Source organism: Pleurodeles waltl, chromosome 10 (assembly GCF_031143425.1).
Source record: "Pleurodeles waltl isolate 20211129_DDA chromosome 10, aPleWal1.hap1.20221129, whole genome shotgun sequence".
NCBI lineage: Eukaryota > Metazoa > Chordata > Amphibia > Caudata > Salamandridae > Pleurodeles > Pleurodeles waltl.
Window position 1 is genome coordinate 178,888,728 of NC_090449.1, and position 26,209 is coordinate 178,914,936.

Consider the following 26,209-nt stretch of genomic DNA (forward strand, 5'->3'; position numbering starts at 1 on the left):
GTGGCAAATGTATAATTATGCTAAAATCACTGCAACTGCACAATCTGGTAATTCCAGCTGAGGTTTATTATTGCTCGATGAAGCCACAGATTAGTACAGGATTTGTTGCAAAACTAAGGTGTGGTTTAGAATTTGTGCCGGGGTTTGCAGGTGACGGGCACTGGCACTTGATCTTGAGGGTTAGGATTTATTTTTCAGCATCAGAGTTTCACCCATTTAAAGACATTGGAGACAAAGAGGATGCAGAGGAAACAGTGACAAAGCTAAAGCAGGGGTGAAAAAGAACCTTCAAGAGTGAAGCAAAGTGACAGAGTGCACGTTGGGCAAAGAAATAGGTATAAGGTGGAATCTTTGCATTCCATTCACGTGTGTCAAGGGGACTGTCACAGGTAAGCAGGGTCTCAGGTGAATCAAACCACAGCAAAGAAGGCACAGCTAAAGGAGGCCCTCATTGTTTACCACCGCATCCCTGTTACTGGCCAGACACAGATGGATAAAGTTATGAGAGGAGTGGCAGTGGGATGCGCCTTTGACAGAAGATCTCTCCAGGGGTAAGAAGAAGCCGGGGGTCGGAGACAGAGCCAGATTAAGGAGAGCAGATTGCTACAAGCAGGTAGAAGTAGGGCAACAGGTTCAGGGCGAGTGAGAGAAGAAAAAGTGGTCCAGAGAGGGAAAGAGAAGAAGCGCTTGCAAACAGGAGGACGGGCAGAGCCGGGATGAGAAAGCAGGGACAGGGGAAAGCAAGAAAGGGGAATAAGAAAGGGATGGGAGGCACCCAGGCCCAGAGAGGGCAAGCAAGGACAACAAGGAGCAAGCAAAGACTGGAAGGCACACTGAGGTGGGTGAGTGAGATGAGATATTGGGAAATACAGACTACGGAACTGTAAGGGGTGCGTTTCCAAGTGAAGAAAGGGAATGCAAAAACAGACATGAGAGGGTGATGGCAAGCAAGGACGTGCATGGAGCACAGTGGAACTAAGCAGGGCAGACGGGGGAAGAGAAACCAAGAAGGGACAGAAGGGGGGTCGTACAAAGCAAGCAATGACAGAGGAGGGTCAAAAAAATCAAGAAGGGACAGAGAACGGTCACTGAAAGCAAGAAGGGACAGAGGAGAGTCAGGGACAGGGCAAGGAATCTAGAACATGCAAGCAAGGACAGGTTGCACAGGCAGAGTCCGAGGTAGTCAGCGAAAGTAAGGAGCGACAAGAGAATCAGAAAAAAACAAACAGGAACAGGGCAAAGATTTTGGGGAAAGCAGGATGTGACAAGGAAACAAGCATGGCCAGAGGCAGGTCACAGAAAGCAAGCAGAGACAGAGCATCGAATGCAGGACAAGGGAAGGAATCTGGGGCATGCAAGCAGGGACAGGCAATTCAAACGGGCAGAGGGTATCAGTGAAAGGAAGGTGGGACGGGGGTGAGAAAAACAAGCAGACAGCAAAATAATTGGGACAGGGCAAGCAAGCTAGAAGATGGAGCAGGGACAGTGGAGAACAAATGAGAACAGGGCAAATAAGCAGGGTCAAGGAAAGGAGGGTGTGGTAAGCAAGCTGGGACAGGGGGTGAGCTAACACAGGAGGAAAGGATATGGTTACCAAAAGTGGACAGAACAGAACGAATGAGGACAGTGAGGTTATATAAAGACAAAGGAGAGACAGCATATTAGGACAAAGCGAAAGAGGACAGGGAGAGCACGTAGGGATAGGAGCTACAAATTAGGACAGGCGAGAGCTGGAAAAAAACAGGGAGAGTGTAAAATAGAGGAGGTAAAGAGAGCTGGGACTTGGACCACAAGCTAGGATGGGGCTGAGCAGGCACTGAATGGGAGACCAGGAAAAACACCCAAGGCAGGAAGATACAGGCACAACGGAGAGCAGGCGAGGACTAGAGAACAAGGAAGAGCAGGAAAGGAATAATCAGGGAGAGGGAAGAGGGGGAGCAAAATGGGGCCAAGAAGAGGAAAAGCGATAGAGAAGAGCAGAGATGCCTGTGAGACCTGGCGGGGACAAGTAGGATAAAGGGGAGAACACCAAAGAAAATGTTGATGTTGACCTTGCTAATGAGATAGATAATTCCCAATGTTTCATGCCCATTACGACTCAAGGGTGAGTTATGGTTTGCGGTGCTAAACATAACTGGGGAACTTCAGGGAGGTTGCAGTTTTTTTTACTGTAACCATAACCCATAATTAACTGTCATCGTTTTTATGTGAATTGCAGAGTCCCATAAACGTTAAAATACTAGAAGTTAAACAAGACACATGTCTAAAATTCTTGAAGCACTCTGAAATGGCACCATAATTATTAGCATATCACTAATTTCCTGACTCCCATTCTTTCCTGTAATGTTGCCGCTATCAAATCTCACTGAAACCAGAAATCACTGCACTAGGCTTAGCCAGCAACATTTTGTAACGTTCATAAGCATTCATTAAGCACTGCCAAAGCTATCAGAAAACTAACCTTTTTTTTTTTTTAATTCACCTTCTCTTTAACTGTGCATGCCTAGCCTCAAGCAGATCCTTGATGCAGTGGTTAAGCTATTAGCACATCAATGATTTTGACCACCCTTTAATAATGCCTTCCCCTTATTGGATCTGAATGAAACTGGAGATTGCTTCAAAGGGTTCAACATGCTAAACGTCTCCCAAATTGTATACGATTTCTACCAAGGGCATCAAAGTTATTAGCACACGAAAACGACTTTGCCTCCTCCCTTTTTTAACTCTGCCCCAACTTCCGCAGATGTGTGCAGAAAATGTCATACTCACAGGATAATGCATGCTTAATGTTTGCCAAAGTTACCAGCAATGTTTTGTTTTTGGTCTTCCCAAACCTATGTCTGATTATGCCCAGCCTTGATGGATCTCCACACATGCAAGATAAGGAAAATAACTTAAACTGCAAAAGTTTTCCGAATGTCGTGCAAAATGATCAAATGTCATGAAAGGTGAAAAAACATTTTAACTGTTAAGAAATCTCTATAGTGTAAACTTTAGAAGCCCAACAGACAGTGTTTCAAACGCTATTATCTACTGAATGGGGTTAACCCAAACCAAACGAAGCCCATTCTCCGAGTAAAGCTCTACTTTAATGCCAAATGTGGTGTTAACCTGCTCAGTGTGTTTTGCTGTACTGGAAAGCAAAGTTTCGTACAGAAGTTAAAATGGTGACCAGGCAGACTGATCAAAACTTGACATTCAAACCCAGATTTCCATTTTTATGAAAGGTTTTTCGCAGATTCATCCGATTTCACCAAAGTTATAATGAAAACAAAGTGGAAATGCAAAATATGCAATGTAAACTCCTGCTAATCCATCCTCACCCAAACATAACTAGAGTCACTATCACTGACTGTACTTTGTATAAATAAAACTAATCTGGCTCTTTGGTCAAAAAAAAAAAAAAAAATGAAAAATTCATAAACTTTTCATGAGAAAAACTTTTATGGAACTCAAGAACGACACATCCCACACAAACCAGAGAGCCCATATCCCGATCTCAAGCCAATTCGAAATCTTGAAGACTGGGGGAAAACACACCAGGCACTGAACTTAAATGCCAAACAGCCATATTTAAAACATAAAATAAAAAACTCCTCCCTCCACCAGTCAAGAGTCATATTGTAACACCTTCAAAACTGTAGGAATTCAAATATGCATCAAGTTCCTACACTCCATAAATAAGATCAAAAATGGAAAATAAAAAGTAGATACAGAATAACCGTTATCTCTTGAAACCAGTCTCGGGGAAGCATTCAACACACTGGAACTCCCTGCAATTCATATTTTGTTGTCGCTCAAAACTGATGCTGCCATCCTAATAACATTTTGTGGACTCTTAAAACCACGATAAAATAATTGCTGAAAGTGTAAGCTATGTCTCCACCTTCGATGAATACATTGATTATCCTCGGCTACTCTCTAAGTCAGTCAAGATAAGCCCCTCTTCAAACAATCTGGTTTAAGATAATTCAGTTCTCTCCAACCTCAAGCATGAGGTAAATATTTGCTAGTGAAGATTGCCTAGAAAACAAGTGCAAAACAACTTCAAAGACACAGTGCTAACAAAAGCCTTTTACACAACACTTCCCCGCGAGACCGTCCCAATGATTACTCTTGTTTAGTGCTACTTTAAGACCTCTGAGAGGCTTTTGATATGGTCTCGCAAGAGGCTCTCTGGTCTAACCTGTCGGCCACAGTAGTTGGGACACAAGAGAAAGAGTTGAATAGCTCTCCTCCTTCCAGGCATGGAGATTGTAACACATTCAAAATGAATCCAGCAGATCTCTGCCACTGCCCTGTTTTGCAATGTTTCATTTAGATTTCCAAAGGGCGTACTCTTAATCAAATATAGGACTCTCTATTCAATTTGCTGATGCCACTCTATCCTAACCAAGAAGCCCTTACAACTCACAAATCCGCAACTTTATTTGAAAAATTACACATTAGCCGTAATTTATCCGTAATCCTAAATCCTTAGAAGAACCTCCAACCAAAATTCAGAATGGGCTACCTCAATCTTAACTCCGACGTCAACTTCTCCCCTTCCCCTGTGTCAAATCCCTGGGTTTAACTCTGTACCCTAATTAATACTTACTGGCACATCTCTAAGTTTGCAGGTTATCAATTATATTTGCTATAACATGAAGCCTTTCTCTTCTGCTTTCTTAGTTCAACTGTACCGTCAAAGAAGTTATTCTACATTTGGCGTGACGGCTAGCTTGGAGGGTGAAGTTGGATTAGAAGTCATGCTACACACTCAGGCTCTATGTCACTCAATGCCTGCCTCAAACTCTGTGGTATGTCATCTAAGGCAATATATTTCAAGCCCACATTTTATAATCATCCCAGTAAAAAGTTTGTGTACAGAAAGTTCCAGTCTGTTAAGAAATAAAGTTTCCCATCACTTACACGCTGCAAAGGTGAAGCAAGCTAAAACCTTAAAACATGCCTATGGACCACCCCAAAAGCGTGGAACTCTCTTCCTGCAGATATTGGTTGTACTGTTAGTCTTGTTTCCTTCAGGAAGAAATTGAGGATTACCTTCTTGCTGATATCTAGCTTGAAGAACAATATGGTTTATTTGCTTTGATATTACTACAATACTGGTGATTAATAGTAGACATTTTATTTTTCATTTTATATTGACCTTTTTCACTTCTAAAACAACTGACTATTTTCTGTTAGGCTACATGGCTTAAATAATTAAAATGTGATTAAAAAAACACCTTTAAATGCTATCTTCTAAAATGTTTACTTTTTAATAAACCGTCCTACTAAACAACCCTCTTGCGGCCATTTTTGCTCCACACCACTGTAAATGTTCAAGAGCTAGAGTGTGTCCAAATATTTAAGTTAAGAGGGTATCCAAAATAAATATTTAGGCAAAAAGAGCAACACTCACCTTGTTCAATGTCGGAATCTGTAAGATGTGTTATAGAAAAACTTGCTAAGTTTGCAGGAGAGATGGAGAACCGAGAATATGGTGAGGCCTGCAGCCAGCTTTTTTCTGGACTCCTGGGAGGCGGTGGAGGGGAGAAATACTTGGACGCTTGAATCGAGTGCTTGGTATTAATCAGACTGTTGGCTGTTTTAGAAAGAAACGATGGCTCCGGGGAAGAGAAGTCATCATCCCACTCAAACCCTCCTCCTGAAATAGAAATAAACATCAAATACAATTATCAAAATAAAAATGCTGGTTGGCCTATTACTCTAACGCAGCAAAGTGGCGGCTAGGACTCTTGGCCGTCACTTTAGAGAACACAGCACGGGAGATCAGCAGAGAACGGCTGTGACTTTGAGACTATTAACCCAACTCTACACTTTGAAACACTGGGGTTGTGAGCGGATCATTAGTCTGCCCCCAAGTACGGTATCGGGGCAATGACTCATCAAATCAATAACAAGAAATGGTAGAAAAGTTAGCAATGGGAAACCTCGAACCTAAAAATGGCCCATGCATGCAGGAAGGTAGATGGGGAGGAACAGCAGAAGAAATTGTGTTTTTGCAAAATAAGTATAAACAGACGTCAAGGAAAATATTGTAAATAGCAGCAATCTCACAAGCCTTTAAACGAAGGAAATAAAACTGCAGACACTGGAACAATGTATATGCAGTGTACAAGTCTTTGGAGAGCTACACAAATTCTACTAGTGGAACTTGCCCTGTGCTGAATGGAAACAATCAAAATCGCTACTGTGCAAACTAAATTTCTAGGTGGCTATAATTATGTAGAACCTTACACAAAATAATCATAACTGGAGGTTCACAATTAATGCGCTAAACAAGATTACCCTCCACAGGTTCAGAAATAGGAGGGATGTTTAGACATCTTTACATATTCTCAAAGAGGCAAAAAAAACGGACTCACTCGATAGTATTTACCTGTGAGAAAGGTAGGTGGTCTTAGTGAAGAGCCAGAGGGTGCAGAAACAGATGAGCTACTCATTTAGAAAGCACCGCCCACTCGAAGGTGGACTTTTTCATCAATGGGTCTTCTTGCAATGCAAGTAATGGACTACTCGAAGGATATCTGCTGGGAGCTTACCTGGCAGTGTTTGAATGACGTTAGAATCTGGTTTAGAAACTTATTTTTACCCAGTTCATCCTGACAAATCAAGACAAATCTAGCCTTATGCATCTGACTAGTGCTTTACAGAGGCCATTCGGTAGCACTGTGGTGTTTGTTCAGAAAATGTAATCCTGATCTCTGGAAAGCATTTCCTCAATTAGCTTATCCTGTCTTTTGAGCAACCAAATCCATGTGGTGTAATCAAGAGCAAGCTGTAGTTTACTAAATTCGAGAAGCTCATCTCTTTTGATTTTTGGTAGTTACAGTTAACGTGACACCTCTTTGAATTGTGTCAGTTCTTTTAGTAAAGCAGAGGGATATTGCACTGGCTCAGCCAGGAAAGGTGCAATGTTGTCTCCAAACATGACATGTTCTCAATGGATTACAATTCTGTATCAGGGCACCACTGATAATATCACTGGTTGTGAAAAGTGGGAATTTAAATGTCTTTCTAGAAAGGTAAAGTTAAGATTAAGATTAAAGGGTTCGACCAAACAGGTCGTTGTGTTTTTGTAAAGAAAGCCATTGACCACATCTTTATCCGATCAAGTGAGAAAACAATAGTTCCAGTTTGTTTCGGAAGGCATTTTGTGACCGATTTAGTGCACACTGGGCATTATGGCCTGCTTGTCTGGCTCAGACAGATGAGCTTTAGCCAGACCTTTGAAGTAAATGTGGTGAGCACTTTGGTGCATACATGGACATACAAAAATTACAGTTTGGTAACACAATTGGGAGGCACAAGACGCACTGTCCTAGCTCCCCATCAGGCTCGAAAATGAGACAAAGCGTATTCCTTCATTATGTCCATAACAGTACCGGTTTGTTGAAATGAAATGAATATGTCAGTGAGTTAGCAAACCAACAAGAGAGTAAAATACGTTGTAAAAGAATTACAAAGTAACTCGGCTGCTGTATTTTGATGGGGCCTTCTAAGGCAGCATCTATGTCAGGATCTATGAAAGGGGATGTCTTTTACTTATTCAATCTATGTTTTATGCTCAGGAGTTTCCTCAATGAGGTTTCTCTTAGTAGTCATGAAATGCGTCTCCAAAAAATCTTTCTGGATGTGTGTAAACGTTGTTTCTGCTTCCTTTCGTTCTCAGATCTTGCCTGGTGTAATTGTCCCCTATTGGTGCCATGTTCTTTTGAGGTTCCATGTAGTTACAGCAACTTAAAAGCAGGAAAGGATGCCCTACCCCCAATGGAATCTTTTTTTTTTATCTGAATAAAGCAATAGATTATTTTAGGTTTCACCCTTTTAGCTAGCACTCCCGGACAGGTCTTAGTTGATTTTTAGGGTGCCTCTTTTGAACTGTAATTACTTATTTTGTGATTTCAACTTTTGTTTGTCAGGCTCATTATGTCTGGAGTGGAATTCCATTTTTTTTTTTTTTTTTAAACCAGGCTCATTATGTCTGGAGAAAACCGGTTCTTACATTGGAATGTGGAGTGCAATTAGAGTTTTTTGTCAAAGAGGGCATCAGAGTCATTTTTGAAATGTTAAATATTTCTGAAGAATTCCTGGACATGTATTTCCAGGTGAGTATTTGGGAATCAAGCATGTATTATTCTAATCTTTTGAAGGTTCGTGAAGGTGAAATGAACCTCCTTCTCAACACTAGTAATTATGCCTCAGAATTCCTGATAGTACGGGAACACACAAACTCTAATTTCTTAACACTCCTAGGCAAAAAATTAAAACCGGAACCAAAATCTGTTTATCGATTTGTTCTTTTAGGAGTATCTCTACAAAATGCCGCGAAAGCATGTTACTCCCTGCCATCAAGTCTGTGAAAAATGCTGTAATGTAACATTTTCAGAGAACTGAACCTGTTGTTTAAACTGACTATCCGATCAATTGCGCTCTTTAGACCAGTCATTTCCAGGGATATGGGGAGAAAAAAAACAAATTCTGAAACACATGCCAAGAAATTAGCTTATCCTTAATTGAGCAAGCCTCATTCACTAACATAGTTAAACTACAATATGCCAATTGTCTATGCAAGAAGTTAGTAAAGGTGGTGTGGGGCTTGTAAATCCTCTTATACCACTGACTGGCAATTAAAATTAGCCAATGCTAACATTTTTCTCACACAAAACACACAATTTTATCCACACTAGGAGGCCTCTGTAATTTGCTTTTCATCACTTCAAACCATAGACAGAATTCAGGAAACAATGGTAGAAGATGCAATACATCTTAAAAATAGAAATATATTTCTAAAGCTAAACATCTCTTCAAACCAAGTTTCCGCTGAAGAACAAACACCAAAACACTCTTTATACAGGCCTTACTGCATACAAGTCGTTTGTGAGGACAAGTATTCCAGGAAGGCTTCTTTCTTGGCAGAACCTCACTCTCTACATGTTGAGTTCACAATTATTTGCAAGTATGATAATTCCTTAAATACCTCTGTCCTTGTTCTAGCCTTTTTTCAAGGTAAGCTTTGTTTGTCCCACACTATAGCCTACTGTTCGAGACCTTTTAAACACATCCCGAGGTGATGTGTGCAAGACTCTTGGGAACTTATTGATGGCTACCTAAGCCTCTTCTCATTGCAAGTCCTTGGCTGGACCTTCCTCTCGACCTTGACTGTATGAAAAGCACAGTTGCCTCTTGTCCTGGCCAGCGGTCATCAATATGTTGCCATTTGCTCACTTTCCTCCAGGACTTTAGGCTTTAATGCTGCCCACCATCTTGACTGCAATACGTCTGTGGCATCACACTTTGCAGAACCTGGAATACTGGGACGGGGGTTTAGGGATTGTTGGGATGATAGCATATGAGCATCTTCTATCTCAGCCACAACTGAATGACTTTGGAGGGATTCCCATAGCTAGCAAGTATCAGTTACCTAGGTTTTCGGTCGCGTGCAGCCCTACCTAGGACGGAAGCTTCAGACCAGCTGATAATGACCCCATGCCACATCCTCAACTTTTTTATTCAGCTCCAGAACTGTGGGTACCCTGGACAAGAACAGGATGTCACATGAGGGTGCAGGCAGCTATAGCTCTTCCTTGGCAAATCCGTTTACGGGGTACCACTCTCCTTCAGCAGGCCCGGGCGTTTGCAGCCACTTTTGTGCCCTACAAGAGGAACGGGAAGGACCTCTGCTTGTGGTTCCAAAGGTTAACACGAGCAACGGAAGGCCTGATATCAGTTCAAAGGGCGCTCCTTTACACCCCAAGGTGAACCTCTGCATCACTGTGATCCGTGGCTGCTGGACGGGGAACGCGTGCCAAACTGAAAGAGGACACACCTCAGGTCCTTTCTCGGACTGCACTAAACAATTAGTAATTTCTTTAAGGAAAGGCTTACTACAAGAAAACGGGTAAAGAAAATACTAAGCGGCATTTTAAGCATTTGATCCATTTACATTTTTTACTTCAAGAGAAAAGTGTCATGCAATAAGCACAGGTTTGTTTAATAAACGTTATATATGTAAATCTAGAAAATATTTTGAACTGAAGAATGAGCCAGAATGGTTGCAACTTCACATCCCAAGCTACTAGGCATATAGAGTCTGTGCTGTGTGGCGTCATTCTTCTGCCCTCGCTTTACCTTTATGACTGATGACTAGCTGTAGGCAAAACAACCAACCTCAAATGCTAGGGAGCGCGTGCGTGAGAGAAAACAAAAGCCATGCTCCGTGCTTTTCTGACCGCTTGGACTTTGTCGGTGTGGTGTGAAGCCTTGTTTCAGCCTAGGAACTCCACTGATGCACCACGGGAGTTTGAGAACCAGCGTCTCAACTCCATGCCAGTGACATGTATGTGCATTACATCTAACTAACTAGTAGTTCAGATTTAACTGTACTACACCTGTTAGGGTGAAAAGTGAACTGAATAGGTACAAATATCTACAAGGGGAGAGGTTATAATGCAGATGATTTATTTTTTTCCTCTTATGCAGTGCATGTTAGTGCATTCCAACGCATGCGAAAATATTTCAAAAGACATAAGAAGGAGAATAGAAGCTTTGGTATAAATGGAGCACATTGCCTGTCGTATCCTGCCTGCCTTTCGTACCTTCTAGCCTGCTAAACCATTTCCAAAGACTGTATGAAGAGCGCCCCCTGCTGGATATTTTATAAATCAGAGAAGTGGGGATTGTTTCCATAAATAGAATAAGGTTAACTTAAAAAGCAAACACGTCAGATAGTCAATGGTCCTCTTCAGAGACCAAAGTGCCCTCAAGATCATATGTTCAAACACCATGTGGCAGGAAATGTCTTTCCCTTTTCTGAGGCGTATAAAATGACTATCACTGCACTGTAAAACCGGTTATTAGCAAAGCACCATGCAAAACACGATTACTGTATGGTTTAAGATTGATTTAGAACTTTAGAGCTCTTCTGGTGTCTGTGTGGTGCAATGTTTCATTTGTTCAACAGGGATAAGACCAAGGGAAGAAATGATCAAAAATTATTTTGAGATGGCATGTATAAAAGGTCAACAATTAAACATAACTTGATAAAGTAAGATGTCGTCATGATAGTCAACATGTTGATAAAGATCTACGCTCTGGTCAAGGGAAAATACATGTTAATAGTGATAAAGTCACCGTAAGAAGGCAAAGTCGCTTCTGGCAGCATTATGAGATTAGCAAGTGAAAAAACGCATACTGAAGAGGAGATAAAATCTCCATCTTGAAAGGAGGAGAGGATCCCATTCCTAAACACACCTACATTAAACCAAAATGACCACGCCAACTACCTACTTATCATTCACCTACCTGCCATTCATCTGCAAGAGGACTGATTTTTCAAATTAAGTTCAACTCTAAAATCACATTAATACTAACCAACCCCTGCACAACAACGAGTTGGGCTTCAGTTCATGCTGCAGCATGGAGACTTCTAACCAACACATCGTAGATGATATGCGCCTGTCCACAGATACAGATGATCCCCCATACTCCAGATATTGCTGGCCCTCTAAGCTTCCTTCAAAACAGTCAACCATCCCATCTTAATACCATCCTAGAGTCTTGAATGGGATTCACTTGCAATATCTTTCATTGGTTCTTCTCCTACCTTTCCAACAAACACCAGTCTGGACACATCCACATCTCAAAAGATCTCCATGATCTTCGGAGTTGCTTAGTTTCATAATGTTCCATGCCTTCTTCAACCTCAATCTGTAGCCGCTTGGTGCTGTACTCACACATAACATCGTAAGGATTCACCAATACGTTGATGATACAAAGCTCTACTTGAAAGTCTCCTCTCCTCTGGACATCCAACACCTCAAACACTGCCTCCACATCATCAAGACTGGATGTCCAGAACCTAACTGAAGCTCCACCCAGCCTGTTATTTACCAAGAACAATAAACCAGAAATCTTACAAATCTGGCTCAATGATATGAACCATACTAGTTTCAAATCCCCAATTTTCACTGAATGCCAAGTCACTTGGATTCACCCAGGACATCAGCCTCTCACTAGGAGCATATTGCCAAAACAAACAAAAAACACGCACCCCACATATTGGCCAGGTACCAGCTCTCTATTGTAAAGAAAGTGAAATCAATTCCTCAAGAAAACGGCTTCAGAACCTCTGTTTAAGCCCTTGTACTCCTGAATTTGGATGCAGGAAATGCCCTGCTCCATGGCCTCCCATAACCCACACTGGCACACCATGACGGCATCCTGCAAGTCTCAGCACGTCTCCTGAAGAAATATGATCACAACACCCCCATTTTGATGGAACTCCATTGGCTCCTCTTGCCAGCTCACACCATCTTCAAAACCAATTGCATCACTTACAAAGCCATCACCACTAGCATCCTTGCAGGCCCTTTTCATTTATGAATCCAGGTTCTGGAACAACATCCCTGTATCTAGCAGGACTGCCTCAATGCAACCCCAATTTAGGAAAGAGTTTAAGATGCACCTCTTTATACAACATTATAACACAATTCAATAACCTATTTTGACTATGGTAATGCAGTACTTGCCTATCATGTCCTGATAAAAACCATTCATTTCCAAATATCAATGTCTGTGCACAGTTATTTGATACTTAAACCAGAGCAGAATGGTTGTTTGAACAGAAGAGTAACTATAACATTTAACAAAAACTCGTTTTTCATCATGGACCTGGTCATTGTTTTTATGTCAGGTGTTGATGAAGAACCCAATGAAGATACATGTTCAAACATTTAGGTGCCCCTACTGTTGGGAAAAGTATAACTCATCTTAACCTTAAATCAAATGTTTATCATGCGTACTTTATAAATACATTTTTACTGTTTCTGTTGAAGGAAACAGACTCAACCAGTTAGACGATTTTAACTTTTCTCATCTTTTACGCACGTCCGATGTGCCAATTTAACATCTTCAGGGCACCACAGGGTAAATAGTGCTCTAAATACATCTAAAAATACACTGCACAGCACTTCTCAGGAGTTATGATTTACCTTCTTCATCAGTGGAACTCTCCGAATTTGTGAATTTGTGTAAATAATTGGGACTTGAAGATGAAACTGGACTGCTACTGCTGGCAAAGTGGTTGTGTGAATCAGTTGCTCGAACACCTAGTTCCTTAGTTGGAGTTTCCTACAGAGAAAAAAAAAGTTTTACATTTTACTGGACTCCAGATTGTTTAAAAGCTGTATCTCATTATTTCAACAGCCATTTTGTATACCTCTCACTTATCACGGAAGCGTGTGTCATGAGGGCAACAGGTTCCAGTACAGCAAGGAAGAATCATTATATAGGGGCTCATGACAAAAGTAACAGTGGCACAAAAAACAATTATTTATCCCAAACTACAGTTCTCCAGTGTTGGTATCTTCCATAACTTCACATGCTTGAACCATTTCCTGTTGTCGAGCTGCCAGTCCCGCAGTGATTATACTTAAGTAGCAAAGTCACGTTAGCGTACAAACATACAGACAACTTTTGCTTTAGCACACCCCTCACCTCATTAGAGAAGACTTAAAAATCCAACCAATAAGTGAAGAAAAACAGACCTTCAATCCTGCAGAGGCTACTATTTCTCATATTTTCTATAACAAAAATGTGAAAGGAAGCAATTTAGAATTTATGATTTGAAGGAGATAGGGTTACATGTGAATCTATGAAGGGAAGCAATGCAGAAGAAATGTAGTTGCAGGCAACTAACTTTTTCTCCAGCACTGGATCTTTCTTATATTTGCTTTCCCGAATCAGAACATCAAAAACAACAAGGTGATGAATGGAATGCTTGAAGTAATCTCAGCCACTGGCAATGGCTTAGGGCCGAATCCCAACCGATCGTTTTCCCCCCACCTTGCCACCTCAAGTTGAAACCTGCCATATGCAGATCAGTCTCGACCCTGTCCCACATGGGAAAAGTCCAGCCCGAACTGCCAGGCCAGGCCAGGTCCTCCCTGAACTGGAACACAAGCAACCCAGGAACGGTTTTGCCCTTGTTATGGGTCCTTCAGTGGGTATACACTGATTCCAGTGGCACTGTGAGCCCGGGATCCAGGTATGGGCATACCGGGCCCACTTAGGGCATCAAACGTAAAAACATCAAGGTGATGGATAGAATGCCTGAGTTAATCTCAGCTACTGGCAGTCTCTTGGGCTGCATGCCAATACATCATTTTTCGTCCATTATGCCACCTCGGTTTGGACCCAGCCATAAGCAAATCAAGTTTTGACCCTGTCCAAGTGTAGATGTTAGGCAGGGAAACTCCAGCATTTAACTCCTAGTATGCAATGAATGATCAGCTTTATAATGGCAGCACAAAGTTGCGAAAGTTTTCCGTCTGTTACCGGTCCCCTCCCCACCCCCCCTTTGAAGATGGGTTATGCTTTCTGTGGCAGGCCAAAAGAAACAAACTATCGGGCAGTTAATCTGAATCTTTTCATCCTATCAAATTAAAATTTCAAATACAGTATAATATCTAGTGAGTGAAGAGTTCTTTTCAGCCACTGTCTCACAAATAAGGTTTTTAGGACTACTGGTTCATTACAATGAAAACCTGTTGGTACCTTCGGAATGACTTTCGGGTTAGTACAGTAAAAATAACGTACTTGCAACAATCAGTTTGCAGCCTGTAGTGCTGCAGAGTCACACCTTCTGAACACTCTTTCTATCTAATGTTGGGCTTGGAATGGTGAAACATTTTCCTTTTAGTTTAAAACTCTCTTGTGATAAACACCCTCCTCCCTCAACCACCCCACCAGGACACAGGCTCCACCCTAAGATTGTTTTCCTCTCCAAGAGTAGATGTAAGCAAAGATGCTAAGTACTATAACGTCTGCAAACTGAAGTAGGCAGGCAGTAGCTGAAATTGTTAGTGTCACACATTGTGTGAGCTTGCATCTGGGTAGATGGCACTACAGGCTGCAAACCAATTGTTACAAGTAAGTAAATTCCCTTTTGTAGCATGTGTAGCTGTTGATCACATGTTTTGCACAGACAGAAAAAGCAGTACCCTTCCCCTTATGCAGCGGAATCTGAGCAGTAAAGAAAGAAGTCGTAAACAATGTTTTAAGGACAGTTTCTCCCACTTGTGCTTCTTGACATTCCTGAACGCCCACTAAGTAATGATTAGTGAACATGCCTACAGTTGACTAATTAGTTGCTGCCTTGCACAGCTGCTAAAAAGGCCATGGTGGCTCCTTTTTTGTGGCTATAGTGTGCACCTTGAGTCGTGGATCAATCATGACAAACTAGAGGTGACTGTCAAAACTAACTGGGATCGTTTTAACAGGTACGAGTCCACTGCACAGATGATGGAGGAGAGAGGACAGTGAGCAATATATAGTTAGATTTAAAGTCCACAAAAATGAACATCACCAAAGGTAAGTACCTTGTTCTTCTGATGGATATTTCTAACTTCAGCTGCCTAGCCTTTAGAATAGAAACTTAAACACTAACATACAAAAAAAAAAAAAAAAAAGCAGAGGGTAGGAGTTGTGGACTCGCGCCAAAAAGTCCAGCTGGACCAAGAGGGCAAAATTACTTTCTCTGCGGACTGGACTGTCTAGGCATTAGTGATTGATTAAGGCTTGCATGAATGCCCATGTAATAGCCTAGCAGATGTCAAGGGCAAGAACGCCCTTCACCAACACCATCAAGATATCTTTGGGATTGAGTAGAATAAAACTGTAGCCCAATTCAGTCAGGCATAGCAAGCGTTTATGCATAGGACAATCCATGAAGATCTGTTTCTGCAACTTGTTATGCCTCTTAGCAGCAGTCAAGAGCGGGCTGTTTACGTGGAATTCCCTTGTTCACTCTACATAAAAACAGAGGGTTTTCCAGGCATCAACTTTCTCCTCCTTTTTCACAGGATACAGGGGATTTCTTTTTTTTTTTTTAAAGGGCAGAAAGTGTGATTGACTGACCCATATGGAAGGGCGATATACAACCTTTGGCAGAAAGGAAGGACGAGTTTTCAGCACCAATTTCTTAGGAAAGAAAGTGGTACAAAGGTTGTACTGAGAATGCCTACAGATCACCATCACGGCGCACAGAAGAGACTGCAAAAAGAAAAACTGTCTTGATAGTAAGAAACTGCATGGGGATCGAATGTCGTGCACATTACAACTGGTGAGTGTCGAAAAAGGCCTCATTCAGGTATCATGAAGGATTTTGGCAGAAACATGTGTGTCAGACCTTTCAAGATACTCCTCACAACAGATGACTTGAATAAACAAGGCTGGTCAAGGAAACATAAAAAGGTTGACAGGGCCTACATGCGACCTTTACCTGTGCCCACCACAAAGCCTTGCTGGGCAAAGATAATGCACATAAAAGAGCATTCGGCAATTTAGTGACAGTTCCAAGACCCGAAGAGATGCACTTAGTTGAAGGGTACCTAACTGTAAGAATCACACCCACAACTTTTAACAGGCAAGGCAAAACTGCTGAATCATCGCCGCTCAATCTCCAGGCATGGAGGAGTAGACTGCAGGGAATCAGGTGCTCTGCCCCGTTGCTGAGGTAGGAGATCCTCTAGGGGAAGCAGTGACTTAGTAAATGTGCAGGCTCAAAAGATCAGGGAACCATACTCTCCTGTTCCAAACTGGGGCTATCGAAATGACTAGCCAAGGGCGCAAGAGGCTGCAAAAATAATGTGCACAGAAGTCCTGTGCACCGCTGCAGGTAGAATGGGTCCCTAGGGACCCTCTTGGGAGGAACAGATGTATGCAGTAATCACAATACAGCAGTTCTCGGCAGAGGGGAAAAGATCCAATTAGGGAACACCTCAAAGAAAGAAAATGTTGTTAGGCACTCCAGGATGAAACTCCATAAATGATTGGCTAGCAGGGAGATCCCTTGACGGTCGAGCCATCACCAAGGGCACAGTGCCTACCAGCACAAGATCCAAGACCCCACACAGCTCTGCTTGATGCCATACCACAAGCAGTCAAGTCGCTGTCAGGGAGCTTCCTTTGAGGGGCAGGAGAAAGGCTATCAAAGCCTGCTGGGTAGCATAGGATTCTAGGAGACTGAAACTGAGCCTTTGTTTCATTGGGGACCAAAGACCTCCAGTTTCTTCCACTCTCAAGTGACCGCCCCAAACCAAAGATGATGCATCTCTCACTACTGTGATTGCTGGATGGGGTATAAAGAATGGACTGCCACATGACAAGCTGGTGTTCACTTGTCACCACCAAAGGTTCTGAGCTGTCTCCTCAGAGATACAGATGTTGTCTAAAAGACAGCATTGGTGTCACACCCAATGGTAAGGTAAGTTTCATTGCAAGGCCTGCGTTTAGCAGTGAGCACAAGAGACCAGGAGTACGCATAAGGGTAGCAGTCCAATAAGCCTCAGAAGCAATCTCACTCAATCCAAGATTAAGCCTGAAAAATCGGGATCACAGCCCTAATGTCCTGGGCATAGTGCAAGGTGAAATGGCTTTAAATGCCCTTTGTGAAGCTAAGCCTATGTGTTGGCATCAGATGGGACTTGGGCTCACTCATGCAAATCAGTAACAATGAAAGAATGGTGACCATTATTCAGAGGTGGTCTACAACACATTGCGACAATCCCACGTTGAGCAGCCTGTTGTCAAAGTACATACATGTATCCCTGACCACAGAAGGTTGGTCACTACCATCGCTATGAACTTTGTAAGCACCCGAGGGGCGGAGGAAGGGCCAAAAGGTAAGACAGCAAATGGCAAATAGTCTAAGCTTGTTAAGAACCAAACAGTGAGTCTGTGGGACTGCAGGAATGACATATGAAAGTACACATCCTGCAAATTCAAGGATACCATTCGATCCCAAAAACCCAGGGATGATAAAACATTGGCCTTTCATAGAGCAGAACAATGAATGAAAAATAGGCCAGGAAGCTAGAAACCTCTGCCCATCTTAGGCACAGGGAACCATAGCCCAAGTAACAACACCTCTTGCTACTTTCTGATACCTGTACCCTTCTTATGGTCCCCTTGGCCAACAGCATCTTGCAAAAAAATGGCAGCATGATCTGCTGAAACTTGAGTAGGAATGCATAGGATACAAGGGTGTGATGGGAATATCCTTTAACAATTTGCAGCACTTACTGATCGGAAGTGCTGGATTCTCAGCCAGGTAGGAAAGACTGAGCCATGCCCCCAACAGGCTGTGCAAGGTCCTGCTGGGGGAAATCAAAGTAGTTTTGAAGCTGTTTTGGCAGGCAAATGGGAGGTGGAAGATCACTGCAGTTGATGGCGTCCACGACTCAGACCACTACCACGTCCTCTACAACCACTAAAAGTCTGCGGCAGCTGCCAAACTGACAGCAAGAACTGGGATTTTCTTCAGCTCAGACCTCGCAAGTAACCTATGAATTTTCTACATTGTTGGTGGAGCTTTTAGCTCAGTGACAGCAAGCCTGTGTAACTGGTGACAATAGTATGGTCTTTAAAATATTCTTAAGCCAAATCAGCCTTCTCTATTAGGACTCTGGAACCATCTAAGGTCATATCCATTAAGGATGCCTCAACGCCACTGGGAAACACAGTAGCTCGAATTCAAGAATGAAGCTTGATCATCACACTGTGGCCCATGGCTTGGCCTACAAAGTCAAGGCCAGCCCTCAGCACACATCTGGCAATGCTTTGCCCATCCCGATTTGTTTGGGCAAAGGCTGTCCTGAATTCTTTAGGGGAAGCTGGCAAGATCTTGCTGACCATGTCCCAAAAACATGCATATAAACTGCCTAGTGGACAGGCTGCACATTGGAACTGAAGGGCCAAATTGAGAGAAGAAAGGAAAATATTACTTACCCAGTAAACATCTGTTTGTGGCATGTAGTGCTGTAGATTCACATGCTTAGCATAATCCCACCATCTAGTGTTGGGCTTGGATGTGTGCAAGTAGTTTTTCTTCGAAAAAATCTTTCGAGTCATAAGGTACAGTGACTCCCCCTCCTGCTGGCAACGTGCACGATCATCGGTTCCATTGTTAGATTGTTTTCCTGCAAGGTGGTTGAGGACGGAATTTGAAGTATAGCTTAGGATAATGGGATGTTCATGCTGAAATAATGAGTGCTAATTTATATAAGTAACTGTAATAACCACAGGTGTCCGTGGAGGAGGGTGGGTGCATATGAATCTACAGCACAACATGCCACGAACATATGCTTACCAAGTAAGTAAAATTTTCCATTCAAGGCATGTGTGGTTGTTGATGCACATGCTTAGCATAGACTAAAAAGCAGTCCTTCTCCATAAGCAGTGGCTAGCCTGTGGGGGTTTGTAAGTGTTTGGCATCATTACGTCGAACTGCATGGAGGACATTGGCTTGTTGACGGGCCAGTGCATCTACGCAGTAATGCTTTGCAACTGTATGTGGTGTAGACCAATTAGCTGCTTTACATGTCAGCTATGGGTTCAGTTCCTAGGAAGTCTATAGAAGATCCTTTTTTGCAAAGTGAGCTCTTAGCGGGATAGGTAAAGGTATTTTAACTTTTTTTGGATACATCTGACAATCCAACATGCAATGCCTGATTTAGAAATGGCTCTTTATTTGTGTGGGTTAGAGAAAGCAACAAAGACTTGTGTCTTTCTAAATGTTTTGGCTCCATTAATATAACACATGATGGCTCGTTTGACATCTAAGGTGTGTTGAGCCTCGAGTCATGTTGCAGAAAAAAATACTGGCAATTCAATAGATTGATAAAGGTAAAATTGAGATACCACCTTAACAAGAAATTCAGGATTGTACGTAATACCACCCCATCTTTATGTAGCCGGAAGAATGGTTCTTCTATGGTTAAAGCCAGCAGCCCACTGACATGTCTGAGGGAAGTAATGGCTACTAGGAATACTTTCCTGGATAAGAACTGGAACGGGCAAGAGTGGAAGGGTCTGAATGGAGGACTCATTAATCTTGTCAATACAATACTGAGATTCTAGGTGGGAGCCTGTGGCCCCGAGGAGGAATGACCCTTTTAAGTCCTTCTAGGAAGGCCTTAACAACTGGGATCCTGAATAAGGATGTATATGTTTGTCTGTTTTGCAGATATGCAACTACTGCCGCTAGGTTAACTGTATAGATGTAAAGGCTAGACCAGGGGTCTCCAACCTTTTCTGTAATTACAGCAACTTATGTTTATTGAAACTCATCGAGAGATGCTAATTTTTATTAGTGTTGTAATAGTGGCCATATCAGACAAGACTACATTAGTAGCCACAATATGCAAGGTTACTACCAGCGATCAACTCAGTGCATCAGGCATGGTTGCCAGCAGGGATATAATAAAGGCTTTGTCCTCATGAAATGCTTCTACAAGGGTAATACATAACACCCATTGCTACAATACCTCTGGTAGTAAGGTAATAACATGTGCAAAAAGTCTCCCTAATGCCACATGATTCATCTCTCATACATCAGCTTTACATATATTTTTGAAATTCAGATATTTTATTTGAAATATCAGTTTATGAGTTCTGAAAATCATCACATTTTGATTTTGCATACCTAATCTCAGTTTTGGTATATGTATAATTCAACAAAGCAAAAGCTTCTAATTTAATGAGCTAGGGTATACTCAGGAGAGCTACTTAGAGGTAGCTGCAGAGCTACCAGTAGCTCACAAACTACTTGTTTGAAGAATCCCGGACTAGACTGCAGTTAAGTAAATGAAATAGATATCAGACAATGTCTAGGACACGGAGTTGTAAAGGATCAATTTGTTTGGAATGACAGTAGTGGACAAATCATTTCCATTTTGCTGCGTAACAAACATGGGTAGGGGGCCTGCATGCTACTTTAAGAATGTTCACACAAGGTTGTGGTAGGTTTAAGTCACCAAACTCTAGGATGTCATGAGCCAAATCACAAGGTTGAGGGACCAGGGGGTCCGGGAGTCTGACCTGCTCATGGTCTTGTTTGAGAAGGTCCTGTCTGTTGGACACTACTTTGTGGGGAACTACTGAGAGTTCTGGGTGTGTGGTGAACCATGTTTGCCGTGCCCATGTGGGAGCCACTAGGATGAGGGTGATAAATATCCCTGACCAACTCATCCATAGTGCATTGCCCTTGGACAATGGCTGTGAGAACCTGGAGGCAAAGTTTGAGCATTTTGAGTTTCCTTCTGTGGCGAAAAGATCTATTTCTGCATGACCCAACACCAGAAGTATGGAAAGAGGACTTGTGGGTGGAGCTCACATTTGTGGACTTGTTGACACCTCTTGCAGAGGAGATCTGCAAACTCGTTATCCACTCCCGGCAGGTATTCCACTAACATGTGAATGCTGTAGGGGGGGAGCCCATTTTCAAATGGTTTGGGCTAGGGGAGAGAGTTGATGGTATCTGGTGCCCCCCCTCCGTTGAGATAATACATTGCAGTCATGTCTGTTTTGATCAGACTACCTCGTCAGTTAGCTGGGGAAGGAAGGCTTTGAGTCCTACATGAACAGGTAGCAACTCCAGGTGATCGATATGGAGATGTTTCTGGCTGAGTGTCCAGCGTCCCTGGACAGTGAGATCTTCTGAATGCGCTCCCCAACCTGCAAGAGAGTCGTCTGTTATGGTCCTCTGCGGAATTGGGCCTAACAAAGGCAGTCCTTTTATAAGATGACCCATCATACTGAGGAGACGCATGATTGTCCTGACTGATAACTGCTGATGAGGCTGAAGCAGAGGAATAAGTGTTTGAAAGGACTGGACCCAGGCCGCACTGGGGTAGGCTAGCCTTCTTTGAAAGCTGAGGATGGTTCCTAGGTAGGGCTGTATCTCAGAGAGGGTGGAGATGGGTTTTGACTGCAGTGATGGTAAATCCTAGTTGATGAAAAAATGTTTATGGTGGCCGAGTGTGCTGAAAGCACTGTTGACTCTGGCCGCTTTTGACAAAACAATAGTCTAAATATGGAAACACATGTATGTTTTGTCTGTGCAGGTAGGCTGCTACTACTGCAAGACACTTGGTGAAAACCCTGGGGTAACTGTGATCTCAAATGGTAGCACTTTGAATTGAAAATGGTGGTTCTTTATTACGAACCTGAGGGATAGGCGATGCACCGGTGAATGGAAATATGGAAAAGGAGTCTTTCTGGTCGAGTGCTGCCATGAAGTCGCCTTGCTGTAATAACGGGATGACCTCTTGAAGAGTAACCATATGAAAGTGCTCTGAGAGGATATAGTGATTGAAGGAACTGAAGGATCTGAGGTCCAAGATTGGTCATAAGGATGCCTCCTTTTGGGGAATAAGAAAGTAGAATGAATAGACTCCTATGCCTTGCTGGTGTGCTGGCACTGGTTGTAAGGTGTCTCTCTTTTTTTCTTTTTAGAAGTGCCTGAATGACCTCCTTGATTAACTGTTGATGTAGTAACAAGAGTTTGTTTTTGCGAGGGGGGAATGTTTGGAGGTGTGGAAGTGAGCTCCAGACAATAACCATGTTGGATAATATCCAACACCCACTGGTTGGAGCTGATGTTGCGCTAGGCAGGGAAGAACCCTTGTAGTTTCCCCCTCTACTCTAGACAGTTGTTGTGTGTTTGGTGGGGATGATTGGCAAGTCAGAGTTCAGTGGTGGTAGCGGCAGAGGGTTTGGTGAAACTACCCTTGCCTCCTCTCTTGGAGTTAATGCTCCAATAAGAGCCTCTGTAGGATTCCCTGGGGGAGGAGGTGTGTGCCTATGAATGTTGGAGGAGGTGGAGGTCTCTGGGGAGGAGGTTTTGAATCCTCTGCGATAAGAGGAACAAGGAAGTAAGCCGCAAGGGAGTCGAACGCCCCCATGGTTTTAGCTTTTTCATAATCTTTTTTAATCTTTTCCTGGAGGATGTGGGGACCAAAAAAATGTTCCCCGTCAAAGGGAAGTGCCAAAAGGTTCTATTGAATCTCAGTTTTAAAATATGACACACTGAGCCAAGCATGTCTTTTTAGGAGGGCACTAGAATTTATGCCTCTAGCTACATCAAAGCCAGCAGCGAATGGTAGTGTTGGATATGAGCTTTCCCTTGGAGGCAATTTGGTATACACATTTTTGTTCTCCTCTGGGAGATGTTGGAGTCCCAGTGGGCCATGTCTTAATGTGATAAACGATCAATGGAGTTTGTGATTCTTCAGTGGTTGGCAGCAACCCTTTTACCTTTTGTATCTATTCTCTTGCTCTGTTTATCTGGTGAGGGTGTGCCACAGATGTTTGGGAGTTAGCCCTCTTGTGGGCAGTGACCACAACTCGGGAGTCAGGTGGAAGTTACCCTTTGGTGTATTTAGGGTTGACGGGTGATGGTTTGTGTATTTTTTGTCGACCCTCAGTGTAATGACTCTGGACCTGACAGGGTCATTGAAAATATCTTGTGTGTGCCTGAGCATTCCCTTTAACATTGACAGATACTGTGCTGAGCATTGAGTAGAGGAGAGTGTCTAAAAAAAAAAAAAGAAAATAATTCTGTAAGTGTTTTGTATGTAGTGGGCCCTTTTGGAATGCAGTTGCTCTATCTATGAGGTTGTGGTAGTGTCATCAGGAGGTAGGGAGGGGTTTGGCTGGTTAGAGATCTGGATCTGGATCTGTTGGTGGATCTGCATAATAGGAGTTCCACGGATCATCCTGCAGTTGGATGGAATATTGGTCCCACCCGTCCCCAGCGTATGAATGTGGGGAACCCTGAGGTGAGTCTGTTGTTTTGGGAACGGGGGAAAAGAGGTGGTGATGGAGTGTAATGTGCAGCAGGCACTGGTGGTAGGCTGATGCACAGTGGACTGGTAGTCTTGTCTTCCTTTTTCTTTGGGGGAATGGGAACCTCTAAGGGTTCCTCAAAAGATAATTGCCTTTTTGCAGGTTATACCCCTGGATGTGGAGGCTTGGTAATGATATGGCCAGTGGCCGGATCTAGGATCTACCATTATGTGTTTTTGGCATGAATGTAACTCGTGCTGCATTTTCTCAAGCACTAGTTCCAGTGGCTCAGATAGATGATCGAAAAAGGTGTTTGCCTTTGGCTCCAATCTGGATTGCGACACCAAATGTTTTTTTGTTTTTTTTTACACTGAAGGTTTAGGATCCAAGGCCGACTTTTTAGGTGCCGAGTTAGAATGATATTTCAACGCCAAAGTCTTAAGATCCAAAGGTTGGCTGGAGTCCCAGGTAGTAGGCTTGAGGTCGGTTATATGTGGTCAATGCTGGTTTTTTTTTGGTGCCGAGACAAGGCTGGACGTGTCTGAAACAGCAGGTTGGTGTCAACCATGGACCGAAGGCAGTGATGCCCAACGTCGGAGTCTGATTAATCAGAGGGAGGCAGGTGACTATTTGTACAGACATGCTGTGGTTGGGGTGGAGGCAGGGGAGAGTAGAGGGGGGGCTGGGGTAGGGGCACAGTACTCACGGGTTGCACTGAAGTGATACCTTGCAGCTCCATTTCCGACGTGGAGACATCTACGGGAGAGAAGGTGTCCTCGTCAGCGGCAGATGGATGAGCCTATACTTCCTGTTCTGGATCTTCTGAGCTGAAGAGATCTGGTGTTTCTTCATCGTTACAGTGAGACATCTCTAAGAGTTGAGCTCTGTGATTTCGAAGCGTCTTCTTAGAACAAAAAGATCTACAGGCACCCAGGTTGTTTCCTCCGGCTAGGGGGAAAGGCACAAGTTACACACCTGTTGGAGATTGGTGTGTGGAAACTTGGCGTGGCAACAAGGACAAAAACAAGGAGGCGTTTGTTCCATGACTGAGTGGACATTTCTTGCGAGGAACCTCAAAGAGGAATTCTATCCCAAAGGGCAAATGTTTAGTGGGGCCGCAGGCAACTCGAATCACCCAGACGAATTTGACATCAATGCACTTAAAATGTAAAGAGAAACGTTCTGCAATCAAAACAATGCTGACAGTTTTAAAGAAAGTAACCGACTACGGTGTTGAACCAGCGCAAAGGAGAACGCCTCTGAACCCAACAGTGAAAGAAAACAATCTAATAATGGAATCGATCATGAACATTGCCAGCAAGAGGAGCAGTCACTATACCTCATGACTCAAATTTATTTCTTTGAAAACAACTTGCATGCATCCGAACCTAACACTATATGGTGAGATTATGCTACATATGTGAATCTACAGCCTCACATGCCTTGAACAAATAATTTTTCAGAATGTGCCAATGTGCTTCAAGTACCTATCTGGTGTAAGCCTTGCTCGTGGATATCTGGACCACTAAGCTTTCTGGGCCTGGGTTTTAAGTGAGAACGGCCAGGTCGCCAGAGGCTGTTTTTTGTTCTCGAGATGGTGAGTGACTGGCTGGGGGAGCGTAGAACAAATTAAATTACCTTTGGTATCAGAATATCTGATAGAGACATTCTAGTTGCAGATTCCTTACCTCAGAATTTCCCCCAGACTTCTGTCTGGATCCACAGATTTTTCCTCAAGCAGTACCCCCCGCGTCTGTTGTTGTGGCCAGATAGGATATGTCGGGGTCGTATATAGGCGCCACCAAGACACGCTTATGTCAGTTTCTTTTCAGGACTTTCCACAGCAGAAGTGCAGAACCATGAAAAACACTGACCCTGGTCCACCAGAACTATGGCCCTTGTCCCTAGAAATCAGTTCGCAGAGTGGAGAGGATGGGTGGGTCGGTAAGGAACCTGCTACTAGAATGTGTCTCTACTACATAATTCATTATCAAAGGCAAGTAACTTGGTTATCTGATAGAGTCTTCTAGTTGCAGATCCCTTACTTTAGAATAGATACCCAAGCACCCACGTAATATCATCCCCGGAGGTGGGTCTGCGAACATACATCACAATAGAAAGTCTTGCTGGTCTGAACAGGCAAAGTACCCATCCCTTCGGACCCAAATGTCCATGCAGTAGTGTTTGGTGAACGTGTGCAATGATGTCCACATTTCACCTGGAAGATGTCAAGGACTGGAACTGGAATGCTAATGCAGTGGTGGCAGTTGTTGCTCTGGTGGAGTGAGCAGGCAAACTCTTCTTAGCCAATGTGCAACACATTTTAATGCAGAGAACAACCCTTCTACAGATGGTCCTCTTCTACACTGCCCGACTGTTGTTGGCACCCAATTAACCCACATCATCCACTCGGAACTCTTTAGTACGCTCAAGACAGAAAGCCAATGCTCTTTTTTGGTCCAGTCAGTGGAGTCTCCCCTCTGCCTTAGAAGGATGTGGGGGCACATACAAAGTAGGCAAGGTGATGGATTGGCCTACATGGAAAAAGGGGGGGGGAGCACTTTTTACCTAAAGA

The 26,209-nt window shown here is 43.1% G+C and overlaps 1 protein-coding gene across 1 annotated transcript in view; it reads right to left on the bottom strand.

The window, feature by feature from the left end:
- The window catches only part of LMTK2 (lemur tyrosine kinase 2), a 197,829-nt gene that overhangs the window by 8,715 nt on the left and 162,905 nt on the right, over positions 1-26,209 (bottom strand). The window contains exons 12-13 of the mRNA XM_069210143.1: positions 12,999-13,137; positions 5,405-5,650 (exon numbers count right to left, since the gene is read on the bottom strand). Coding sequence (XP_069066244.1) covers positions 5,405-5,650; positions 12,999-13,137 — 385 coding nt within the window. The remainder of the gene's footprint in view (positions 1-5,404; positions 5,651-12,998; positions 13,138-26,209) is intronic.